Source organism: Gadus macrocephalus, chromosome 12 (assembly GCF_031168955.1).
Source record: "Gadus macrocephalus chromosome 12, ASM3116895v1".
Lineage (NCBI taxonomy): Eukaryota > Metazoa > Chordata > Actinopteri > Gadiformes > Gadidae > Gadus > Gadus macrocephalus.
In genome coordinates this window covers 25435748-25453822 of record NC_082393.1, presented here as the reverse complement: position 1 = coordinate 25453822, position 18075 = coordinate 25435748, and the positions used below count along the sequence as shown (strand labels likewise).

The following is an 18075-nucleotide window of genomic DNA, read 5'->3' as shown; positions in this document are numbered from 1 at the left end:
GGAGCTGTGTGACAGTCGGCCACACGATGGCGGTATAACGGAAATACCGTAATTATTCACAGGAAGTCCGTTTCCTCTTCTTTCTCTGGAGACTCCCACCCCAGTATTTATGTTTTGGGCTGTCATTAGCACCTAGCATTCTGTCGATAATATCGCCGTACGATCGGTTTAGAAATGAAGAAGTTCTTTGGAGACATTAAAAAAGACATCAAATTCAAATCGGCTGGAACCGGGAAGAAACTAACCGACGACACCAGGTGCAAAATACACTTTTTATTGCCCTGATCATGAGTAGGCCTACAGTGAACCCGTTAGCGGGTAGTAAACAGAATCTAGTCTTACCAGTCTAATGCACGAATGATGAACTTATATTAGTTGTGGGCGGAACTGTGATGCACAGTACATGTTCTGCATGGACTAGTCTAGGGACTAACGAGATCTCCTCTAATCTCTGACGGCCTAATCCTTAAAAGACGTCTTGGATTGCGGAAATAAAGCGATCCTACTGTGAATAACAAGTCAGACTCTCCTATATCTAGCAGCTATGAACGTAAAGCTCCATCAATGTACCTTTACGTTTGACTCGATGTGGTTGTGTTGACGTCATGAACAACACGGCCTGGTCCGTGGCTACGTCATGACCCTCCGTTCTTCTGTCTGTTCCCCCCGTCACGGAGCAGCAGACCTCAGGTGTCGCAGAGCCATGCCGCTAGACCCCGCCAGGCGCCCACCGAGGGGGCGGCGAGAGCCGGGGCGGCCGCGCTGGCCCGGATAGATCAGCAGCCGCGACCCAAGGTCCAAACGTCGCAGGACGCCATCAGGAAGCAGGGTACGGTGGGGTCCATGGTGGTAGTCATGGGGGCTGTGATGGGGCCACTAGCAGGGCCAATCGGTTAGGGTTAGGGTCAGTGTTGTTGTTGTTTTTTAAATGGATGTCTTTTCCGTGTAAAGACATCATGAAAGCCGAGTCTTCTTGGTAACCGTCCTGCGTATTTCCCCTTCAGTGAAAAAGGAACTGGAGGCTGAAGCTGCTGCAGTGGCAGAAAAGGAGAAGCCCGTAGAGGTCAGTTTGTGAGGAACAGATCCACTGTAGTACTGGTGTGGGCTGGTAGAGTCAACATTAAAGATAAAGACATCATGCTCTCCTTGATTGGTAATTAAAAGGTACACTCCATAGGGTTATCTTTATATTAAGTTAATTTGTGTACTGCAAAAACAAGTATAAAAGCTGAGTTGACTTTGGTAAATCTTCATGTGTTCAGGACGTCAGCGTGCCAGTGAGGGAACTAGCGTGTCTTTCTGTGACGGGAGTGTTCTTCACCTGTCCGCTCACTGGAGCCACTCTGACGAAGAGCGAGCGAGAAGTACAAATCAAAGAGGCGATTTTCATGGTGTGTATCGCGTCCTTTTCAACCTGACCCGATACGATGAGACTTCACCTGATGCCGTCTACGAGTGACCATGTTTGACCGGTGATGTTTGTTTCTCAGCGGTTTGACGAGGACGCGGTCGCGGCCTCGGTGATGATGATTCACACCTTCAACAAGGACCGAGAGAAAGTTAAAGCTGCTGTCGACATCATCAGCAAGTAAGACGCGGTCGTAGTTCACCAAGTCTCCCACTGGGCCCGAAATGGAACACCGAACGTAATCTGTAAGGAAGGCTTGACCGGGGCAAGGCGGAGTTCATTATCCTAATACCCGTCTTTCCTTTCCTAGGTACATCGAGAATATATGCAAGAATCCAGCAGAAGAAAAATATAGGAAAATCAAAGTCAGCAACAAGGTGTTCCAGGTGTGTTCATTTAAAATGTATTTAAATTCTCTTCACTAATAGGCTGTGATTGGTAAAGGGTTGGATCTAGTGGCTGTGTTCCACACTCTTGGGGAATGCCTCTACTCTCTGCGTTAAGGGCTCCAGAGGAAGTCACTGTTCCTCGTTGTCGACTTTAAATAAGATAAGTTGAAATGTTGTCTTTCACTACATTACATCGTCTCCCTTATTAACGTGTGTGTGTGTGTGTGTGTGTGTGTGTGTGCGTGCACGCTGCAGGAGAAGGTCCACTGTCTGGAGGGTAGCAGGGAGTTCCTTCAGGCCGTGGGCTTCGTCAGCGTCATGTTCCCCGTGGACGGCCAAGGTACGCCCTCCTCCATGAGGATCACACGCACGCCTCTCCTCCAGAGTACTCACATTTATCCAAGGCAACCTTTCTCTATTGGGATCTCTTGTGATATAATACATGTTACTTATGAGCAGGTAGGGGATAGGATTCATGCTCGACAACAGGAGGATTGTGGTTATAGCGCAGAACCTTTTGGACTTAAACAAGGTAACGAAAAGACTGTAGGGGGTAAAGCGCATACGATTAAGGTCCTTACCGCCGCGACCAGAGTTTGACTCCTGCCCGTGGTCCTTTGCTGACTGTCTTCCCCTCTCTCCCCCATACCTTCCTGTTATACTCACTCTGCAATAAAAAAAGAACCTCAAAAATAAATCTTAAAATAAAAACGTTTTGGATAATTTCAGAGAAGCTTAGTCTAATCAAAGTCCCCTCTGCTGTCTGTCACCTGTGACCCTGTCACCTGTGACCCTGTTCCCCGTGTCCCCCCCCCCTGTCTGACGTCCGCCCGCCCCCAGAGGAGGACGAGGAGTTCCTGGTGCTCCCGGAGCAGGGCGCCGAGGCCCTGGAGGGGGTGAAGGAGAGCCGGGAGCGGCTGCAGCGAGGGGAGCCGGTGCGCGCCCAGCTGGAGCGCCAGCCCCAGGCCTTCAGAGCCTGCGGCCACGCCGCGCGCTTCGAGCTGCCGCCCGACTTCTACAACCTCACGGCCGACGAGCTGAGGAGGGAGCAGCAGCAGAGGTAGGCGGGCCACACCGTGGCAACGCTTAAGGACCAATCAAGAGTTTGATGTCTGGATTTATTTTTCTTTGTGATTCTCGGTGGCACTGTTTTAAGTTTCTGTTAAAGGGGACATATTATGCTGCCACCAGATGTGACACTCACGTCTGGTGGCATAATATGTCCCCTTTAATTTTTTTCTGTTGGGCACTTTGACGCTTGTTCCAAAAGGTGCTTTATTATAGTAGCTAGGGGTGTGACGAGATCTCGTGCCACGAGATCTCGCGAGATTAAACTCAACGATATTACCCGTCGTGTTAAAAATCTGTCCCGCGAGATTTGTGATTTATCCAAACTTCTATTTGTCGCCTGTGGGGGCAGTAATGCGCCTTTGCTACATCTAGCCTGCCAGAACCTAAAGAAGGAGAAGGAAAAGAAGAGGAGAAGGAGGGGAAGCATCGAAAGCAGCCATAAGCTGTGTTCGAAATCGTTCCCTATCACGGATATAGTGTACTATATAGGGTGCTCGCCATTTTGTAGTGGTGTTCGAATTCTCAGTGGTTAATTTCATGCACTATATAGTGCACTTAAAATACCCACAATTTGAGTGTACATACGATGTAGCCTACATATTACTCCCGTATACCACAATGCAATGCGGTCGTGTTTTTCCGGAGGAGAAGAGGCTGAATAACCGCGAAAACGAATACATTTAATCAAAGTACATTTTCTGTACTTTGATTTGGTTTTGCACATAATATTGTTTGTACTTGAAAAAAAAGAGAATTATTTATTTTAATTTAATTTATAAATTTTAGTTTTAGTTTCAATTTCATGCATGTACAGAGTTATAATAAAACATTTCAAAATGCATGCGCGACTTGGTTAAATAAAAGTCTGTTGGTCCAGTCATATTTTGTCATTGTAGTTTTCTTAAAATCTCGTCTCGTTCTCGTGAACCCAATATCGTGTCTCGTCTCGTGAGCTGAGTGTATCGTCACACCCCTAATAGTAGCTGTAGATGATCGACAGGCCTGTATCTGAGTGTTGCGCCGCTGTTTAACTCTGTGTTTAACCAAACGTCTGCCCGGTTTGTCAGGAGTGATCTGCTGGAGAAGAACTCCATGATGCGGACCAAGGCCATGAGGGAGAAGGACGAGCAGAGGGAGAGGAGGAAGTACAACTACACCCTGCTGAGAGTCCGGCTCCCCGACGGGACCCTGCTACAAGGTCCGCCCCCCCCCCCGATTAGTGATGGATTTCATGATTATTTTCCTTGATTCAGTTCGCGTCAGTCGGTCAGTTCCCCAAGAAGAATCGTTTGTTCGTTAGCGAATCATGGAATGCACGGCTCTCAGTCGGTCTCAGCTGGGCCCTCGTTCAACAACAATCAACAAACATTACAATCAAGTTCCTTGCAGCTGAGGAGCGCTTCATGTGTTGTTGCCCAGGCCAGTCCCTCTTCACCACTCTGCTAGCTTAACACGGTGAACAACAGCGAGTGGGAGTCAAGTCTGGGAGAATGAACGATAGCGACGAACGAGAGCGAACTGAAACGTGGAAGCAGGTCGGTTCGTTCTTGTTAGTCGTTCCTTCGAAAACCGATTCGGTCGCAAACGACCCATCACTACCTGATGCCCTCAGGAACGGAGCGCTCGCTCCACTACTGGAGGGACGCTTTGGCTGTTCAGAGCCTCATCCTGTAGTGGATTCTTAACGTATATATATCACGGCAACACATCATGGATGCGTCACCTCAGTGTTTCTGCATTTCTGCATAGCTTAATGCGTGTACTGTAACAATAACTTACTGTCAAGCACGTGCTAATAGACTCCAATAACAGAGGTGTGGTAGCAGGTTAAACCACAATATCAGTTTAACTCGGGTATGCTATTGCACCAAACGAGTGACGTAGCCGTACCGGTCGTACATACATGTTAATGTGAAACAGCATGATGATAATGAATGCAACACGCTAAGCCGGTGGTAACCCTGCTATCGAATGTTTTGGTTTGTAGACTGATTGACGTGCCGTTGTCTGTGCCTCCAGGAACCTTCTACGCGTGGGACAAGGTGTCCGCCTTGTTCCAGTTTGTCCGCGAGTCGCTGGTGGACGGCTGGCAGCCGTTTGAGCTCATCGCCCCCGGTGGCCAGAAGCTCAATGAGGCGGACGACGTTGCCCTGGCAGAATGTAACCTGGTGAGTACGGAAGCACTGAAGGAAAACACGCTAGCAAATCACCTCAATGCGTCGCAACGATGGATTTCTAAATTTGAATTTCGGTTGGTAGAGATCCAGAGAAAGAACCACACGTTAGTAAACTATCTGTCCCCGTCTCCCAGGTCCCTGCCGCCGTGGTCACCTTCAGCTGGGACGCGGCCGTGCAGGCGGACATCGCCGCCGCCGGAGGGCAGACCGCCACGCTGCTCAAACCCAGCTTGCAGGAGAGCATCCGGACGCTCAGCTGAGCGTCCGTCCCCCCCCCCCCCCCACTCTCTCTCTCTCCAGACACACTGCAGACGTTTCTTAGTGCTGACTGGTGTTATATTAGAACAGGCGAGAGGGCGACGACAACCTTAAACCCTTACGAGTCTCACCGCCTCTCCACCTTGTTCTTAAATAAGTGTCCCCAAAAGAGCTCCAACGCTTACTATTGGCAATCTGATCAAGGACACCGTGGAGCGACGGGGGAGACGTTGAGACCTGACGCATCGCGTAGAGCTACTCTCGCTGCACGTTGAAGCTGATGTGCTCCAGTGGGAGGAATCCTATTTGTTCAGTCCCTCGTTTTAGACCTGAGCAGCAGCCCAAAAGCGGTTGAGGCGGTACTGGCCATGGGGCTTCTTCCATTGGTCCAGCAGTTAATCCAAGTCACACATTTTGGCTCCACATTTGTTTTAGTTGACTGAAGTATCCTATGTTACGGTAAAGGTTAGCGACGGCACACCGGAAGAGTCTTGAGATGAGGGTGGGATATCTAATGCAACGTATGGTTAACCTATTTGATTTAACGTGCTAACAAGATAGTCTCACGGTCTGGCCGTTTGTAGTGGCCCTAGTGAATTGTGTCAAATTGAAAAATCCCAAGTAAAGCTGTCTAACTTGCACTGCTAGCAAACGCTAATAGAAAAATATTGATTTCAATATTATAAGCCCCAGTGGGTGTGACGTAACTTTTGTCCGAAGCAGGTATAAACCAAGTAATCATTAAGCTCATTTGAAGTACTGTTTTTGTGAAGGATTTAGTACTATTGCACAGAGCAACCAGGATCTACCTTTTAAAAATATATTGTGGAAGTTAAGGTCACTTATGATGGTGACGGCTTATTTAGGCTTCCGGCTACTGTTGTATGGAAGCATTTACCCGTTGCACACTATTAGTCACGTGGATTACATGTTGTGTCTGTTAAAACTCGGCATGTGATTGTCGTCAGTGGCTGTGCAGACTGGTCTTGTGTTTGCAACGAATTCAAGCATAAAGTGTTCAGATCGGATGACTTGATAGTGTATGGATAAGCTTTATGTACGTCTCGGCAATGGGAAACAATGTCAGAAATCGACCCGGATGCATTGAATCAGTTCTTCGTTTCCACCAAACTACCATTAGTTCATACAACTTGGGACTCATTTCATGCAGATTTGTCTGTAATTATTTCCTGCACACAACTATAAATGAGCTCCCGATGCTTCAATATAACTCTTCCACGTCTTGTCTAGCCTGTAGGCTAGGAGGGAGAAGTCAACGGTTTAATGGGCTTGTCTTCAGGGTTAGCAGAAATACAGAGCTGTTCATTTCTTTATAACCTGCCTGTAAAGATTAAATATTTTACTGCAATGTTCCTGAAGGCTATGATTCTGAGTGTGCTTTCTTTGACAACACAAGTCTATATTTTAAATCACGTTCCGAAGGATAACCTCACATCTAGAGAGAAACCTCTATAAAGACACCAGGGTAGAGAGACTATCCATGCCAGCACAACCAAAAAAAAAACAAGTGAAAAACGAGTATAAAAGTGCAATACATTTAATATTATTTTAATGAATTCAAAATGTTCAAGTACGGTATTCTTGAAAAGAAAAAAAATCCACATTTATAAAATGACGTGGCCTAGCGGGCCCCATCTGGGACGCAACCAACAGAGACATACCGCCCCCCCCCGCTTGTTAGTGTGGGGGTCTGCGAGGATAAGGGCTGCTGGTCAACAACACGGGGCTGGGCTGGAGCGCTAGATTCTCTCTGAACTGGACTATGTACAAGGAGACTGACAGCAGGGCTCGAGTCCCATAATGCCGTCACGACTTTGCAGCGGGTGAAACGGGAAGAACAACAAGGCCGGCCCAGGGCACGGTACGCTCTCCTCGGTCTAAACCCTGGAGGGAAGTGTTGAGTTGGTGTTGTCCAGTTGCAGTGGTGAACTAACCACAGGTGAAGACGCTCTGATGACAGGACGGCCGTGACGTCGCTGTGCCGTGCAGGACACGGGACGGGAGCTGACCGGACGCTGGCCCGTCGAGGCCTTCGTTCGTTCGTCCGTTACGACCCTCCACCGCCCCGAAAGCCTGGCGGTCTCAGGATCCAGTGTCGTCCACAAGTCTCTCTCTAGCGCGGTGGGTTACCCCTTCCTGGGTCCGTGTGAGGAGCGACGGAGACACACCCAGGGCTGAGAGGAGAAAGAGTGAAATGGGGGAGGAGGGGGGGGGGGGCAGTGGTATGGAGAGGAGGTCCTAGAGGCGACAGCGAGGTCCAGGGTCGGCCCTCAGGCAGTAGCCACCGTCGGGGCCGGGCCGGGCCGCGCGGGGGCGTCTGATGGGGAGACGGCCATCGGACGGCCGGGGCGGTCCGTCTCCGTGCTAGTCCGTGAGGCGGTCTCTTTGGATGAATCTGTGTGGAAGAGGTTTGAGCTTTAGTGTTTGATGGGGAAATAACAGCCGTGTAGACAATGGATCGCTCCCTTAATGAATGCTTCCAGGAAATGACTACGACCATCCCACCAGTGTTTGGTCGTCAACGTGATCGCATTCTCCTACCACCTACCAGGGAAACTCATCCTATACTCATAGCCAGTTATCCTAGAAGCTGTTGGGAGTATGCAGAACCAATGAAAGGGTCTTCCAGGTCTTGAAGAGGTTGACATAGACTCAAGTCGGACTATACATTAATATCTAAAGTCTGATGGAAGGCGAGCTCGGAACTGGGGGGACATTTCACTTTCTTTATATTTGTTTCAGCGCATCGTGTTGCTTGAGGCGGGACTCTGAATGTGATTGATGGCCAAACACAGTAAAGAAGGGTCACTAACTGGTTTCTGAATCAACACCGTGTGACTTTTTAAAACCCCCTCTGAAGTCATCCACTCACGACGAGGTGTTCTTGGGCAGAATATCAGCGTCATGAGGCTTCAGCAGAACTGAAGGTTAACGCTGTAGCAGAGGATCTGCTCCAGCACGGTAGGTAGGCCTGCTAGACCAGAGCCGAGTGGACTCACCGGTCTGTGTAGCGATGATGACACAGTCGTCCTCTGCATCCTCCTCCGTGTCGGCCTGGAAGCCGTCCGTCTCCATGGGCTCCGTCTGCGGGGGTCGTTAGAACCGTTACCGAGACCTCATTCACAGCCAAGCTGCTGGTTCCAACAATAGAATAGTCTATTTCATACCGACATTGCGATGTAATATAACGTGATTTGCAAATCGCAAAAGCTGAAAAAGGAAAAAAATATTTTCAATAGCTCAATAAAGTTCAGGAAAGAGCAGTTTCTTTGTCGACTGCTTCCAATGTTGTGTAGGTCATACTATATAATGACTTATTGCTTGTTTAGTATAATAGGTCCTATACCCAATGTTACACATCGTGTACAGATACATAATGGTAGTAATAGTTATTTCAGTTTGCCGACCTGTTCGACATCCGCACACTTCTTCATGAACCTCTTGATGGACATGCTGCCCGTGCTCCGCCTCTTGTGGGAGGAGGGGGTGGAGGAGGTGGAGGAGGACTGGGGCGTCCCGGGGGAGTTCCCCTGGGACCCGGTGGCGGCCGGGGGCGGGGCCTCCTCGCGGGGGTCCTCCCGGGCTCCGGCCGTGAGGTAGGTCCACTGGCAGGGCACGGGCAGGGCGTCCCGGCCGAAGCGGGACAGCACCTCTCCGTGGACGTACCAGCAGCAGCGGCGGTAGGTGGCGCCCTTCTTGTACACGGCGTTGTTCTTGATGATGCGCTTCACGCAGATCCTGGAGAAACAAACGAAACATTTCAATGGTCAATGGACTGCGTTGACGCAGCACCTTCCTAACCAGTGGCCACTCAAAGCGCCGTACGACACGGCCAAACATTCACCCGTTCACGTGCACACATTCACACACCGACGGCCACGCAGGGCGACAGCCAGCTGGTCAGGAGCAGTCAGGGTGAGGCGTCTCGCTCAGGGACACCTCGAGCCTAGCTAGGAGGAGCCGGGGATCCAACTAACAACCCGCCGGTTACCAGCCAACCCTCCGGTTACCAGCCAACCTTCTTCTGGTTACCAGCCAACCCTCCGGTTACCGACCAGCCCGCCCCTACCTCCTCCTCCCGCCACATGTTCGCCCCGTGACGTATGAAAACCAAAACACATTTAGTCTGGGTGGGACGTCACAAGGGGACCAGACCCGCCTCACACGGTGGGCCTCCTCACCTGGTCGGGACGTTGTCCGCCGGGCTGGGGGGGCTGCCCACGGCGGGCGGGGGGGACGCGGCCAGGCTCTGCTGGCGGCAGAGCTCCTGGAACTCTGTGATGATGACCTTGTTGCTGTTGACGTTGCCGTGCAGCAGGGGGAGCAGCTGTTCCAGTACTGGGGGCCGCGGGAGCACATTGATTCACGGTTAGGTCAGGCTATCAAATTTAAGACCTTTTTAATACCACCTTGAGTGAAATTTAAGACCTAAAACACGCCATGATGGGGGGAATCCCGCTGTATTATAACCCAAGCATAGCATGTGTGTCACTCAATGAGACTCATTCACCTACCATTTGTCGCATATTAGCTAGCAAGCACACAGATAATCGTTTATATATGCAGCTAGCAAGAAAGAAGCCTCTCTACATGTCCTTCCTGAAAAGTCCCACGAGAAAAAAATAAAATAAAAATAGTCTTGCCCCGACAAATTTAAGACCCTGTGTTACAGTATTTAAGACCAGCATAGGACATTTGTAACGAATTTAAGACTTTTCAAGGCCTTAAATTTAGAAACATGAATTTAATTAATTAATTTTAAGGATGCGCGGACACCCTGTTAGTTCACCTAACACATCACTGCTGTGAATACCCGCCAGGCCCACATACAACAGTTATATAATACATTGTGTCCCAGACATTACTGAATCTGTACTAGGGATGCTAACCATTTCCTGACTCTTTGACGGATTAAAGATTAAAAAATAACAGCTTAACACTATCAGGCAAATGGTAAAGAAAAGAAATCGAAAGAAAACAAAAAATCCCTTCTGTCCATCGTTCTGTTGTCTGCTGCTCTTGGACACGTTTGCTAAATTGTACCCCCAAATAATTGAAAAACGGACCTTCAAGTGTCCGGCCTTAGTTTTGTTTGCAGCCCTTATATATATAGAATTCATTGTTACTTGGCCGTTCAGATCGCCTTTACCTTCAATCAGCGAAATGGTCACTCACTCAGCCTTATTGCATCATGTCACAGAAAAGGGGGCCACTCACGTTGCTCAGCTCTCTGGCTCTTCTTGGTCAGGTCCTCTGGGCTGGGGCTGGTGTCGGCCTTGGGCAGGGCCTGGATCAGACACACGGCGTAGGGCTGGAGCAGCTCCAGGCTCCGCCGGTCCGTCTCCCCATCCCACACGCAGCCCCGGACCACCGCCTCCAGCTGCTTCACCTTCTTCTTGGACGACATCAGCTCGTCCCACTCCCGGGCTTTGAGCCTCTGGCGCACCTTCTGCTTCTCCATGTCGCCGCCCTCCTGGGGGGAGAAGAGAACGTTTATCACCAAGACCCAGTTGGAGTTATTGGGTCGATACCAACGTTTCAGAAGGAGACAACCATGGGGAAACTATTCCATGGCCGTCTACTTTGACTTTTATGCGCATTTTTGCTTGCTGGCAGTATATACTTAATGCCAAACAAAGAGGGACGAAAAGCTTCAGGAATACCTCTTCCTCCAACGCGCCCTCATCATTGGACAGATAACCGTGGGGTACGAAGAAGCCATCGTCGTCTTCGTCGTCGTCGTCATTATCCCCCCCCTCCGCCTCTCCTCCCTCTTCTTCATCCTCCTGAAAAGAACCAGGTCACACCGTCAGCTCCTGAGACACGCGCACCCCTACAGAGACTCCGTACAGGCCGTCCAATAGGCCACTCACTCCTTCACTGTGCGACAGCGACTCTCCAGGCTCCTCCTCCTCCCACTCGTCATCGCTGTCCACCTCGTAGTCCAGCAGGTCCTGGAGAGACAGGGGGTTCGGGTTAAGGCCGACGTACACCACTCCCACTCTGTAATCCGACCCCGTAACTACGGAGATCCCCTCGAGAATTCGAAGTTCTCCGTCGGGATGTGGGATACGCAATAAAATTCGCAGCCCGATCTTATATGTTGAATACAAACCATGCAAATAGCGTTGTAAATAAACGTCCAGAACTTTTTAAATCTTATTTGGTGTTTCATTGGTCCTTAATGTGCAAAGTAAACAATGTACAAAGTAAATAAGGTGCAAAGTCAAACGGAGAAAAGTGATTCCGATTTTTTTTTGTGAGAGGACCAATCACAGCCCTTGCCGTCTCCGTTGTCATTTTTGGAGAATCGGTCTTACGTGTCAATCACTGGTGCCAGACTGCAACACTATGGCGGAGAAACGTAGGGAGGCCGGGCTGTGTTTTGGCTTGGTTCGTATCCTTACCCTCTTCCAATCTCTCTTTTTACTACTCTGTAATCGTATCTACAGTACCTCTAAGAGAAGCGAGGGAGCTGTACATACTAGTGTACATGCAGACTGGCCTTTCCTCCCATTTAGTTTATGGACCATAGTAATTCTACGCATGGGACCTGTTGCCATGCCGACATGTGATCGATCTCTGGCCTTACCTTGTCCAGCTCAGGGGGGAGAAAATAAGGGAGACCCTCACCTTGGGGGGGGGGGGGGAGATGAGGGAGGGCCTTACCTTGTCCAGGCGGAGGGGGCAGCGGGGGGAGATGGTGGCGCTCCTCTTGCTCCAGGTGCCCCAGTACGCCGGCCGGTGGTTCAGGTGGAACTGCAGCAGCTTCATGGCGCCGCAGCGCTTACGGTCGGGGACGCCGTCGGGCCGAGGCCCTTCCTCCATGACTACGTCACTGAGGACGCACAAAGACACACAGGATTAACATACACACAGGATTGACATACACACAAGATTGACACGCACACAAGATTGACACGCACACAGGATTGACACGCACACAGGATTGACATACACACAAGATTGACACGCACACAAGATTGACACGCACACAGGATTGACACGCACACAGGATTGACACGCACACAGGATTGACATGCACACAGGATTGACATACACACAAGATTGACATGCACACAAGATTGACACGCACACAAGATTGATACGCACACAAGATTGATACGCACACAGGATTGACATACACACAAGATTGACATGCACACAAGATTAACAGGTTGTCTTCAGTGGGACGGGAACATCAGGCCAGGAATGAAACTACCAATTCACTGATCACTGAAGAGAAGTGATGAAGGACATTTCCTCAAGGATAACATGGTAAAGGGCCATTAACGTTATGTCCCACAGCGTAATAAATGCGTAAACCATGCAATTTCATTAACTTCAAATATACTACTACAACTACTACAGGGAATACCGATAGTTATGAGCAGGTAGGGGTGGGAAATTTTGCTCAAAGAGGCCTGCAGATGAGGTAACAAGACATCAGACCCAGAACATTTCGGCTTGGATTTGTACACCCTGTCCCCACCTCATGACGCAGTGTTCCCCTGCCATCATCCAGGAAATCCCCGTTTCTCAGTATTAACACTCGACCCAGTCTCACATCCCAGCCCGCTCTCTGCAGTCACCTGAGGGTGTTCCTCTGCCGGGGCTTGGTCGGACCCGACCTGCGGGGCTTCTTCTGGGTCCACTCCTTCAGTACGTTTGTGTCGCTGGACGGCGTCCCCAGGCAGCGGTCCAGCTCCTCCAGAACCTCGTCCCCACACTGGACGCGGCAGAGAGGGGCCAGGCCCATGTGCTCCTTGATCTCAAACGGAGCAAACTTCCCACACGCCGCCGAGAGTGTCTGGACGGAGAGCAACAGAAAACGAGTCATTATGGATTATAAACACAGCTTTGGAGTCATTGATTAGTACTCCATTAGCTACAGAATATTGAATATATACAGGAGATGTACACTTGTGTTTGCTCATCAGTACAAGTTCAGAACCAAACTGAATGACTCTGCAGGGATGCAACGGCCATTCTACTAAATTAAATCATAAATAAGCCAAACATCAATAAATACCATAGGTCTTGCCAGGATTATGGAATCAGCCCAATTCATGAAATAATGCATCAATTCCCTCACCTTAGGAGCCAGTTGGGTCTTGGGCTTCTGCAGGTACCTGGTTATTGCTGCATTCTTAGCTTTAAGACGCTGGAATCAAAGTTCAGAATTAGCCAGTTGTTGATATCCAACCCATTCCAGATTAACTTTTGGTTGTGGTGCGATTCGAGCTCAGCGACTCACGTCTTTCTCTTCTTTCATCTTTTTCTCCTCCTCCTTCAAACGTTTATCCTCGTCTTTCTTGCGCTTTTCTTCAAGTTTAGCCCTAGCGGAAAGGAGAAACGGGTTATCAGGCGAGACCTACAGAATAACATGTTAAAGAAAACATCTATAGCTATTGTTATACAAGTCCCAACAGAGCATTTTTGACGTTGGGCCACCTTCACAGTTTGGATTCCTGAGAGACGAAATTCAAGATCAAGATCCATAATAGTAATTGGGTATATGAATCATATCTGGGTGTGGCTGCTGCTCCTTCATTTGATTGGACGTTGCGAGTACCGCTGTGTGACTCACTCTTGTTTTGATTTGCGCTGGTCCTCCTTGGCCTTCAGCCGTTCTGCCTTCTCCTTCTCCTCCTTTTCTTTTTTGTCACGTTTCTCACGTTCGTCTTTTTCCTTTTTCTCCCTTCTCTCCTTTTCTCGCTCCTCTTTGAGTTTTCGGGCTTCCTCCTTTTTCTTCTCCTTGGCCGATTTGGCCTCCTCCTTCTGCCGCTCCTTCTCCTGCCTCAGCTGGAGCCGCTCGTCCTGCTCCTGTAAGCTCTGAAGTCACATCAGACATCAGTCACTTCATAAAGGATCGGGAGGGGCTACTGAGGGGCAATAAAAGTAAAGGATTAAGAGTATGCACCTTCAAGGAGCGCCGTTTCACCTTCTTCTCATCCTCTGGCACCTTGGGGGTTGTGTTCGGATCCTGTCAGATCACAAATAAATATATACTTGAATAAATACTTTAGCAGCAAACCGTATAATTTCTAGAAAATGCCCATATAAATGGGATGTGGTCATACATTTGAACGATAGATATTTGATCACATTGCCCTGGTCCTGGTGGTACCTACAGTATTGAGGCTCTTGTTCTTGGCCAGCTCGGGAGAACTCTCAGCCGCAGAGTTAGAGCTGACGGAGGAGACGGACAAAATGGACTCATTCTTCATCGACTCGTCCTGCTCCTCTGCCTCGCTCTCAGAGTCCTGCGTCGTGTCAAGCCGCGTGACGGACTCCGCGTCGCTCTCCTCTTCCGCTTCGCTCTCCTCTTCTGCTTCACTTTCATCTTCGGCCTCGCTGACCACCTTGCAGTCCGGAGTCCCTTTTTTACACGGAACGTTGCTGCTGGAGTCTCCAGTGAGAACCGGTTTGTCCGTGTGGGGCTGCTTCACCTCTGCGGCAACGCAGGCAGCAGGATTAGAGGGCTGCTTGACCGGAGACTCCTCGGCGGTTAGATCTATACACATGTTCTCCGTGGAGCCGCTTCCTCGGCTGAAGAAGCCGTCAAGAGGACCGCGGCCGTTGACCAAGGCGGGTCCGTTGTGGACGGAGCCTGGGGAGGTCTCCGCCTCGTTCTCTCCATCGGAGGCCGCTGGCTCCGTGCAGAGAGGCACGCGGGGCCGTTTGGACTCTTGGGAGTCCTTGGGCTCAGGATTCAGGCGTTTGAAGGGCAGACGGGCTGCGAATATAAATGAAGGTTTTCTTGTTATCTTTCTGAACCATATGGGCATTAAGTCTCCGTCAACATTAAGCTATAGGATGTGTCACTGTAGGACTGGATACAATCTAAACCAGTTGATGCATTATCCATCAGTTTTTACGAATAGATGGACATAGATGTTTTGAACAGGCAAAAAAATCGGAAACAGATTTATTAAAAACTGGTTTAATTGTAGTTGGTGGTATAATAAGGTAATAACTTTAAGGCAACTAACTGCTTTCAACCCACTGCCAATGCCAGTTTACTTAGTCAGAATTCTGCATGTTGATTTAAAAAATGATCCAAAGAAGTGGGGTGATATGTATAAGCCCATGCCATACAGCAGGGCGCCTGTATGTGTGTAATACAGCATCAGATGGGAGGCTTGGTAGGTGAATTTGAAGCATTAAGCACTACTCTTATGATTCTGAACATCCTTATGTGGGATAGAAGATTTTTAACTATGTTAACCCCAACTGTAGTATGCTTTTGGTAACCACTTGAGATCAAATACAAGCTGATATTTAAAGATCTGGAACATCAATGTCTTCACTGACTTATAACTTCTTTAGACTAGTAATTCAGGACAACATAACTAAACAGACCTGATAAAAAAAAAAACCAAATCAACCTGATACACTTATAATAGCAGAATAAGGAAGGCCTCTCACCTTGAACCAGCTTCATGTTGGCCTGTTTTTGTTTTGTTTTAGAATCCATACCTGAAAATTAGAACAAAGCACACAACTTGTCATGCAATGAGTTACTAAAACAATGCTTTTGGTCGAACGGAAGACAAAATCATTCCTAATGGCTTGCTCCATATCGATTCTTATTCCTACTATCGTCAATGTTACACAATGACAACAGACGTTTTTGTTTTGTTTAGTTTGGCTGACCGCTGGTCGCCTCCGTACGATGAGATCTGGACATATCGTCTTTAAATCTCAGTTTCGGATCTGATAGTCCACCTCCTGTATCCATTGTTGCCCGAGCACGATGTTAACAACCAGTACACGATGGGAGATTGTTGTGGTGCAGAAGAGATGCAAAGCGTATAGATTTGTTTGGTTTGCACTCCCGCCAACCAGAGTCCTAATGAGTGACTGCAGGCCCTGTCCAGTCGCCCTCCTCTCAGTCTGTCTGGATCAGCGACCACAACACAGGCAGTAGTCAGGTGGTAAGATTACTAATACTATTAATGCAACAGCCAACCTGAACATAGCTCAGTGTATCCCCGAAAACACGTCCTGACGTCGGGGTCTTCTCACATCTGATGCTCTTCAGGCTAATGCAGGTAGCTTGTAAGGTTTAGCCCATCACTAGCCACCCGCTAACGTGCTAACGGGTTAGCCGAGTAGCAGCACAACTTGGAAAGAGCACTTACAAAGTGTAATTTAACCCGCTGACCAGGTTATGAGTTGGCCTGAGAGGGATAACAGTGCAGTCCACTTATAAGAAGTCAACCCTAGTTTCGATTAATTAAAGTTAGCTTTGCGTTTTCTCCTTCAAACCCGAGGATCAATAGACGACATCTGACCAGTACTCGGGTCTACAACGGCGTTAAGAGGACAGGCTGAACGAAAACCCGGAGATGTACGAGTTAGAACTTTATGACCGATGCCAGTGAACGGTGATATAATGTAATCCACCACAATGTACTCGTTGACCATCTTGAATAACTTCTGTCCACTGAAACGACATGAAGTTAAATCCCCCGACAGGGAGGTTAGTGTCATCTTCCTGATTGGACTCAACCCCTTTAGTGGGTCGGATGAGTTAGGAGTACAAACCCTTCGGTGTTGTATAAGAACATTACATGTACATTACATTGAATCACATTACATCCCAGCCGTACCCTTCCTCCGGGGGGTCGCCGCCGCCATTCCCGCGTTCGTCTGGGTCCCCGCCGCGAGCATCGTCCTCTTCCTCCTCCTCCTCCGCAGAGAAACAGCCGCAAACTACACGACGACCGCGACGGTTCGCTGGAGTGACAGCTGTCACCCGGTGCGGAAGATAGAAGTTTATCTCTATACTTTAATTGTGTTCTAGTCCAATTTCATTTTCAGCGACAAACTCTTCCTAGGTTTCCACATCTCCCGCACGCACCCCTGTTCCCCGCTGGCCGTCTCGCGCTCCTCGGTCGGAATTGGCGGGAGTGTGTCAGCGGCCGGGTTCAGCGCCGCTGATTGGTTGGAAACATCCTGACGTCAGGACGTCGGTGCGTTCATTTTGTGTCATAGAGGGGGCCGTAGTGTGCAGCACTCGCCTGCAGGTGTACGTTGAGTGTGCATATAATAAATAATAATAATAATGATAATAATAATATAAGGAACCGAGAGCACTTAAGCCTCACATTATATCCGACGTTTATAAATTCGTGACATAAATATGTTCCAAAGTCTCAACCTATAAGGCTTGTGGCTAGCCATCCAACATGTCAACATAAAAACAGTACTGCGATGACAAACAGTTGCGCATGCGCTGTGTTTCACTGGCTCCGCATCGGCACTTGGCCTTAATGTGTTAAATGGTTGAACTGCCCATTCGAGGCCCTGATATACTTCCAACTGAGTTTTAATTTGCTTAGTTGCAAATGCTGTGGAACATCTGCCGAATACTACAGAAAATGCCAACTTTTCATCGGATTGCCCCAGACTCGCCATTTCTGCTGCTTCATCGAATCTGTTTGGTGTTTGGTGTGTGGTGTGCGTGTGCGTGTGCGTGTGTGTGAGCGTGTGCGTGTGTGTGGCGCGCGTGTCCTGGCTTGTGTGTAAAGACACTGGCTCCGATTGGCAACCATGAAACATGACTCTGCCTTATTAGCCAACCATAATCGCTTATCTCGTTGTTAACCCATCCGGGCTCCTCACAAACAGTTTGTGTTTGGAGCCAGGGGTGCGTTGCATTACGCAGTTTATTCAATCAATTCATTGTAACGCAGCGCATTTAACGTACAGTAACGATAACGGCGTTGTAACGACGGAATCA

At 49.0% G+C, this 18075-nt stretch overlaps 2 protein-coding genes across 2 annotated transcripts; one reads left to right on the top strand and one right to left on the bottom strand.

Moving 5' to 3' along the window:
• Window positions 1-57: 57 nt before the first annotated feature.
• ubxn6 (UBX domain protein 6) lies at window positions 58-6682 on the top strand. Its single transcript, XM_060068122.1, has 11 exons — window positions 58-257; window positions 681-829; window positions 1005-1063; window positions 1263-1391; window positions 1491-1588; window positions 1719-1794; window positions 2053-2137; window positions 2638-2857; window positions 3936-4066; window positions 4888-5036; window positions 5180-6682. Exons 1-11 carry the CDS (start codon window positions 175-177, stop codon window positions 5303-5305), a joined length of 1305 nt encoding a protein of 434 aa, XP_059924105.1. The 5' UTR covers window positions 58-174; the 3' UTR covers window positions 5306-6682.
• Window positions 6683-6845: 163 nt separating this feature from the next.
• chaf1a (chromatin assembly factor 1, subunit A (p150)) lies at window positions 6846-17245 on the bottom strand. The gene is made up of 16 exons (XM_060068119.1): window positions 16943-17245; window positions 15756-15806; window positions 14459-15063; window positions 14248-14310; window positions 13915-14159; window positions 13582-13663; window positions 13420-13488; window positions 12917-13134; window positions 11994-12162; window positions 11198-11278; window positions 10988-11110; window positions 10542-10797; window positions 9506-9662; window positions 8732-9062; window positions 8324-8408; window positions 6846-7719 (listed from the first exon to the last, which is right to left on the bottom strand). The coding sequence occupies exons 1-16, from the start codon at window positions 17001-17003 to the stop codon at window positions 7595-7597; spliced, it is 2721 nt and encodes a 906-aa protein (XP_059924102.1). The 5' UTR covers window positions 17004-17245; the 3' UTR covers window positions 6846-7594.
• Window positions 17246-18075: the final 830 nt, after the last annotated feature.

Bases quoted from the DNA above. Each gene is read 5' to 3' on its own strand.
- ubxn6 (XM_060068122.1), top strand. From the start codon at position 175: ATGAAGAAGTTCTTTGGAGACATTAAAAAAGACATCAAATTCAAATCG. The intron at 2,138-2,637 runs GTACGCCCTCCT...GCCCGCCCCCAG, and splicing joins GTTCCCCGTGGACGGCCAAG to AGGAGGACGAGGAGTTCCTG. The intron at 2,858-3,935 runs GTAGGCGGGCCA...CCGGTTTGTCAG, and splicing joins AGGAGGGAGCAGCAGCAGAG to GAGTGATCTGCTGGAGAAGA.
- chaf1a (XM_060068119.1), bottom strand. From the start codon at position 17,003: ATGCTCGCGGCGGGGACCCAGACGAACGCGGGAATGGCGGCGGCGACC. The intron at 14,160-14,247 runs GTGCATACTCTT...ATGTGACTTCAG, and splicing joins TGAAACGGCGCTCCTTGAAG to AGCTTACAGGAGCAGGACGA. The intron at 7,720-8,323 runs GTGAGTCCACTC...TCTTCCACACAG, and splicing joins CATCATCGCTACACAGACCG to ATTCATCCAAAGAGACCGCC.